The 7,500-nt window shown below is 50.1% G+C and overlaps 1 protein-coding gene across 1 annotated transcript in view; it reads left to right on the forward strand.

The window, feature by feature from the left end:
- Nucleotides 1–7,500, forward strand: part of LOC130401656 (histone deacetylase 7-like) — a 41,712-nt gene that overhangs the window by 16,556 nt on the left and 17,656 nt on the right. The window contains exons 9-15 of the mRNA XM_056605568.1: nt 298–466; nt 1,767–2,056; nt 2,998–3,246; nt 3,751–3,961; nt 4,629–4,756; nt 5,063–5,183; nt 5,798–5,847. Coding sequence (XP_056461543.1) covers nt 298–466; nt 1,767–2,056; nt 2,998–3,246; nt 3,751–3,961; nt 4,629–4,756; nt 5,063–5,183; nt 5,798–5,847 — 1,218 coding nt within the window. The remainder of the gene's footprint in view (nt 1–297; nt 467–1,766; nt 2,057–2,997; nt 3,247–3,750; nt 3,962–4,628; nt 4,757–5,062; nt 5,184–5,797; nt 5,848–7,500) is intronic.

A 7,500-nucleotide genomic window follows, 5' to 3' on the forward strand; every position in this document is an offset into this window, starting at 1 on the left:
TTGTGGTAGAGCCTGACTCTCCTCTCCTTTCTCCCCCTCTCTCCTCCTCTCCTGACCTCTCCTCTCTCCCCTCTCTCCCCCTCTCCTGACCTCTCCTCTCCTCTCCTTTCTCTTCCTCTCCCTTCCTCTCCTCTCTCCCTCTCTCTCCCCCTCTCCTGACCTCTCCTCTTCTCACCTCTCCCTTCCTTTCCTCACCCCTCCTCTCCTCTCCTCACCTCTCCCTCCCTCTCCTCAACTCTAACCCCTCTCCTCTCGGCCCCTTTCCTCCCCCCTCCTCTCCTCCTCTGCCCCCTCCAGGTGGACCGCCACCAGGGCGGTCTGATGGGGCCCAGGGGTCTCCAGGTGTCAGCCCTGCCCCACATCTACCTCCCCCTGGAGGGTTTGAACCCAGCGCTGGCCCAGCGTCTGCAGCCGGTGCTGGTGCTGGAGCCACACACCGGGATGCTGCACACACAGCTGCTGAGTGGTGAGAGACCCAGAGACCTCTGTGGAACCAGAATAATACTCTAAACAATATCAGTCACAACACTGATATAGTAGTAATAGTAATACTACTAATAATAATAGTATTACAGATAGTAATACAAATACTGAATAATTGTTATAATGAATAAGAATATGAATTAATAACATCTAATAATAATAATAATAATAATAATATTAATAGTACTTAAACTACCACTACTAATGATAATAATTATTTTTATTATTTTTATGATGATGATTATGATGATTATTATTCTAATAAAATAATATGTTATATTTGTTTAGGGGTTTTCTTAGTTCTAAGAGTCAAAATAACACAGTTAAAGTCAGGTTACCAATATATAGTCCCATTGCCATTGAAACAAATGCAAAGCATATTAGAGCTTAACAGCAAGAGCATCATTCCATGGCTGTTACAGGTGTTAAGGGTGTCCTCTTGTTATCCTTTATAAGATCAGTAACTACATTGGGTTTGGTCGCGATATATCAACACGGAGCAAAAGCGCCCTCTTGTGTCAGTTCAGTGCCAGTAATGCCCCCACATCGAGTAGTGGCGCAGCGCAGCCGCTGGATTACTATCGCCACTGCAACCAGCCATGCACATTTTTCACATGTTTGTTTTATTTAAAAACATATGAATCAAAGGTGCCCCCTACTGCACCCCCCTCAAATGCTACATTGTCCTTTTGTCATTGGAGAAATATTGAGGAAATATACTGAAACCTCTCTGTCTTACTCCCTCTCTCCTCTCCCTCTCCCCCCCTCCCATCCCTCCCTCTCTCCTCTCCTCTCCCTCTCCCCTCCTCCTCCTCCCATCCCTCCCTCTCTATCTCACTCCCTCTCTCCTCTCCCTCTCCTCCCCCCCTCCCTCTCTCCTCTTCCTCTCTCCTCTCCCTCTCCCCTCCTCCCATCCCTCCCTCTCTGTCTCACTCCCTCTCTCCTCTCCCTCTCCCCCCCTCCCATCCCTCCCTCTCTCCTCTCCTCTCCCTCTCCCCTCCTCCTCCCATCACTCCCTCTCTGTCTCACTCCCTCTCTCCTCTCCCTCTCCCCTCCTCCTCCCATCCCTTCCTCTCTCCTCTCCCTCTCCTCCCCCCCTCCTATCCTCCCTCTCTCCTCTCCCTCTCTCCTCTCCCTCCCCTCCTCCTCCCATCCCTCCCTCTCTGTACCACTCCCTCTCTCCTCTCCCTCTCCCCCCCTCCCATCCCTCCCTCTCTCCCCCCCTCTCCCTCTCCCCTCCTCCTCCTCCCATCCCTCCCTCTCTCCTCTCCCCCCTCCCCTAGTCCATGGCCTGTCCGCTCTACCTCAGCAGCTCCAGCAGCAGCTCCGACCTCACCAGCTGCTCCTCCCATCCGAGGGCGGAGGGGGAGGGGGAGGGGGAGACGACGCCAGGTGTGAGGAGGGGCCCTCCCACAGGCCCCTGATCCGGACGCGGTCTGAGCCGCCGCCCTACAGCCACTCCCCCCTGGCCTCCCCGGGGCTCGCAGAGGGCCCCCAGCACCAGCGCCTGCTGCAGCAGTACCACAACAGCCTGCTGCTGGAGAGGCTCAAGCACCACGCCCACCTGGGGAAGGTGAGCTCGGGTTCAGACCCACTCAGGTCACTGTGCACCGCGAGCCGCATCCACTGGCTGCACGGCCTTCATCCTCAGTCCTCATTCTGATTGGGTGATCAGCTGATTAAATCATCTTAAATTAAATCATATCCTAAATAATGAACAGTGTTTGTAATAACGCCGTTTAAAAGAACAGCATTATTTTTTCAGTAACGCCGTTACCGTTACTGTAAGTTAAATGCAGTGCCTTACTATGAATTGATTGAATAAACGGAGTAATCCGAAAGCACCCCTGGCTCCAAACACAAACTGCTAGTGAGGAGACCGGGTGGGTTTACAACGAGATAAGCGATTATGATTGGCTAAGGCAGAGTCATGTTTCATGGTAGCCAATCGGAGCCAGTGTTTTTACACACAAGCCAGGACACGCGCGCCACACACACACACACACACACACACGCACACTCACACATCAAACAGATTCTATGAAGCAGCAGAAATGGCGAGTCCGGAGCAATCCGATGAAAAGTTGATGTTCCACAGCCTTTACAACTAAGCAATATTAAAATTCAGTTGGAAGTATATCAGGGCCTTGAATGGGAAGTTCAACCATTTAACACATTAAGGCCAAGTGAAAACTGCTCAGAAAAAGCCAAATTCTTTGACATATAGCAACTTCCTTTTTTTTACAGTAACGCAAATAGTTACTTTCCCTGGTAACTAGTTACTTTTATTATAGAGTAATTCAGTTACTAACTCAGTTACTTTTTGGAACAAATAGTGAGTAACTATAACTCCCAACACTGATAATGATGCATGATAAAACACCTGTTGTCCTCTGATCACCAAGTCATGCGTTGTTATTGTCAAACGAACAATCAATGATTATAAAAAAGAAAAAAAGACAGTGTACTAAGGATCCATTCATCCGTCCCCTCCTAAACCCTGCTGCTGACCAGCTGATCTCCAAGCCCAGCGAGAAGCCCCGTCTGACCCAGATCCCGTCCGAGGACATGGACTTGGAGGAGACGGGCTCGGGCTCGGGCTCCGGCCCGGGCTCGCTGTCCGGCTCGGAGCCCGGCTCGCTGGGGGAGGAGCGGCACCTCCAGAGGAGACAAAGCGCCGCCAGCACCGACTCCGTCTACGACACCGAGTCCAACGCGTCCTCGCGGGAGAGCCTGGCGGAGCACCCCACCGCGCTCGCTCAGGTGCTCATGTCAGCACAAGCGCACACATGGAAGCGATACTGTTATGTCTGCGTCCTGCTGAAATGTAATTGACTCCCGGCAGCCAGGGGTCAAACATCAAATGCATACTTTTTGTCGGTGTCTTTTTTTCTTGGCCACTTCTTGGAATCACACTTGGTATACGTTTTTTTTTTGGTATACGCCGATGGGGTTTTTTAAATTCCCGGCGTATGAAGCGCTTGTGATCATTTTATTCACAACAATTCCTATTTGACCCACTACTCCGCTACACTACACATATTTGCCACCAGAGGGCACTTTAGATTCACCCACGGGAGATGTCTGGTCTAGAGCGTAGAATGGTTCCTTCCCCGTTTGTCGGATCTGCGCTCCGGTTACTGACATGCACTGTGGTTATAGTATAGCACATAGGCCACTCTCAGGGACACATATTCTATTAATATATTCCTGTCTGTCTTTACTTCCACTCCTCCTCAAATGCGTTCCCTGTGTGTTCCCGAGCAGACGATGCGCTGGGAACCCCACAGACAGGCGGTGATGCGCAGGCCGGTTGCTCAACTGGAGCCCCTGGCTTTGCCTGTCCTGATGGGACCCCACCACCGCCCCCTCTCCAGGGCCCAGTCCTCCCCCGCCGCTACCTCCACACCTCCAGCCCTGCTGGCAGCCCTGCCCCTGGCCAGCCCAGAGTCCCCCGTCAAGCTCCGCTTCACCACCGGTGAGGGGGAACACTGACACACATCCATGTGGGAGATCACGGAAAAAAACATTTTTGTTTAGTTTTTAAATCGAGAAATTCGAAATTGTCAGTCCTCATGATTATCATGATACAATTTATTCCATATGCTTTGTGGTATTTCTTTGGGGGGGATCAATAGCTGGACCAATGTTATGTAAGAGTACCTTTCTCCATAAAGGTTTTGCGCTGATTGATAGTGTGTGTTTCACTTTCAAAGGAGAACTCTGCGCTTTGTAGTTGAGAAAGGCAATATGTTTAAGGCATTTGGTTTGTGTTGGTGTGTGTGTGTGGGTGTGCGAATGAGTGTCTGTGTGTGTGTGTGTGTGGGGCTGTGTGTGTGTGTTTGTGTGTGTTTGATTATGCTTGTGTGTGTGTTTGTGTGTGCGCCTCTGTGTGTTGGTGTGTGTGTCTGTGTTTGTTTGTGCCCCTGCGCGTGTGCGTTTGAGGGTGTGCGTGTGCGGGTGGGTTTGTATTTGCGCGTGTCTTTGTGTGTGTGTGTGTGTGTGTTTGTTTTATGCTTACTTATGTGTGTGTGTGTGTGTGTGTCTGTGTGTTTGTGTGTGTTTATGCTTGCTCTGATGTATTTTTGCGTGTGCGCCTCTCCGTCTGTGTGTGTCTATGTGTGTGTGTGTGTGTGTGTGTGTAGGCCTTGCGTACGATACCCAGATGCAGAAGCACCAGTGTGCATGCGGAGACAACAGCCGCCACCCCGAGCACGCAGGCCGGGTCCAGAGCATCTGGTCCCGGCTGCGAAGCCTCAGGCAACTCTGTGAGGTACGAGAGACGCACACACACACACACACACACACACAGACACACACACACACACACACACACCCACACACACACACACACACACACTCACACTCACACACGTTCACACTAAAATGCGCTCGCACTCACACAAGCTAACAGTCACAAATGCTCATATCACAAGCGTGAACAGTCATGCTCGCTCACACTCACATACGCAAATACAATAAAGTATAATTTTGAATTTGTAATTCCCGAGACTAACATCTTTGTGTGTGTGTGTGTGTGTGTGTGTGTGTGTGTGTGTGTGTGTGTGTGTGTGTGCAGCCTCTACGCAGCAGAAAGGCTACCCTGGAGGAGCTTCAGTCCGTCCACTCAGAGACACACGTGGTTTTGTATGGAACCAATCCCCTCAACCGCTTCAAACTGGACAGCAACAAGCTTGCCGGTCAGACACACACACACACACACACAGACACACACGCGCATGCATGGACACACAGACAAACAAACTCACATGCATGCATGGGAACACACACACACAAGCACGCATGCACGGACAGACACACACGCAAAGACAAACACACACACACAAACACACACACGCACACACACACACACACACACACACACACACACACACACACACACACACACACACACACACACACACACACACACACACACACACACACACACGAACACGTACATCCCCATTCCTGAACGCATGCAGGCAAAGACTCAAACACACTCACTTACACACACATATGCATGCACACTCATTATCACACTCCCCCACACATACACACACACTCACTCACTCATTCACTCCCTCTCTCACACACACACACACACACACACACACACACACACACACACACACACACACACACACACACACACACACACACACACACACACACACACACACACACACACACACACACACACACCCATGTATGGACACACGCACAAAGACATTGTCTCTCTATCTTTCTCGGTCTCCATATCTCTCTTTTTAATGGCTTTCTGTAATTAAAGTGTATATTTTGTCTCCTGCAGCGATCTTATCTCAACGGAGATTGGTGATGCTACCATGTGGAGGTGTCGGGGTGAGCGTCTCACACACACACACACACACAAACACACATCTATACAATTGAACACAGACACTCCCGTCACAGATGCAAACACGCTAGCATACACTCACACACACACACAGAAAAACACACTATTACAAATGCATACAAACAGACACACGTAAACACACATACGCTCATCACAACCTTACTTCCCAGATCAACAAACAAACTAACACACCCACATTCAAAAATACGAGCACACACTCAGTTTCAGATAAACAACCACTCGCATCACTCTTTGATCCAAAGACACACATTCACAAACACACACATTCCCTTACACACACACACACACACGCACACACACACACACACACACACACACACACACACACACACACACACACACACACACACACACACACACACACACACACACACACACACACATACACACACACACACACACACACACGCACACTTAAAATCCATACAAAGGAATCGTGTGGGATCGCTCCACTTATCTTATTACAGTACAGTACAGCAAACATTACATGGCTGATTATGCGTCATTATGCAATTAAGCTAATAGCGCTACACATTGCTGATGGTGTTGTTGTTGGCTAAGATTGTCCTGAAAGATAATCAGATGCCAGGGGCTATGCAACAGCGGTAGTAGATAGGGAGTGGAGGAGGGCGGAGGCTTCGAGTGTTGCCTTGGGAACGGCGGCCGGCTGAGTTGGAATGTATTTGTAAGTAACAGGCGTTGGACGGCGGGGCACGCACACGCATCCGAGGCCCAGAGAAGATCAACAAAACAAAGGGAGAAAAAAAGAAGAAAAACCATGATAATGATCATCGAGAAGGAAATGAAAGAAAAGTGGAGGATGTGTGGTGGAGGCAGAGGGGGCCTTGGGACCAGGGACTTAGAGCAGAGGGCAGCCGGGCTTAAGAGAGCGCCCCGATAAGGAGGATAAGGAGCAGCGGGGATGAGGCGCTGAGGCCTTTGAGGAGGGGCTGAAGTGGGATCAGAGGAGCAAGGACTCAGCTTAGACGCCGGAGAGGAGGAGGAGAGCAGGGAGGAGAAGAGGGGAGGAAAGAGGAAGAGAATCCTGGAGGGGAGAGGAGAAGAGAGAGGGGGAAAAGAGCAGAGTAGAGAGGAGAAGGCAAGGAGAGACGAGGAGGGAATTGGAGAGGGAGTTTAGAAAGAACAAAGGGAGAGACAGAAATAGAATATAGGAGATGAAAGCTGATGAGAAGGGATGGGGCCGGAGAAATAAAAGGAGAGGGGGATGATAGAGGAAGGGGAGGAGAAATGAGAAGAGCATGAAGTAGAGGAGTAAAGGAGCAGAGCGGAGAGGAGAGGAGGAGAGTGGAGAGCGAGAGGACAGGGGCAGTGTGCCTGTTGATAAGAGGACTGATCTGTGTGGATTTCCGGCCTGCCTGCCTGGCTGAGGCGGGCTGATTGGAACAGGATGGCAAGCTCAGTGATAAAAGAAATTCCTCTGATTTCATTGTTCCGCCACTTCAACCCAGCAGAATTGCTGCAGGTTTCCAACCATGAAATAAATACAGCATCAACAGGTTTTTTCCTTGAGAGGGTTATAGACTTAACAGCGAGGACTGGAAGGAATCAAAGTAATAATTCCTAAGTGCGATGAATCATTCATTATCAGCAGAGGT

Source organism: Gadus chalcogrammus, chromosome 13 (genome assembly GCF_026213295.1).
Source record: "Gadus chalcogrammus isolate NIFS_2021 chromosome 13, NIFS_Gcha_1.0, whole genome shotgun sequence".
NCBI lineage: Eukaryota > Metazoa > Chordata > Actinopteri > Gadiformes > Gadidae > Gadus > Gadus chalcogrammus.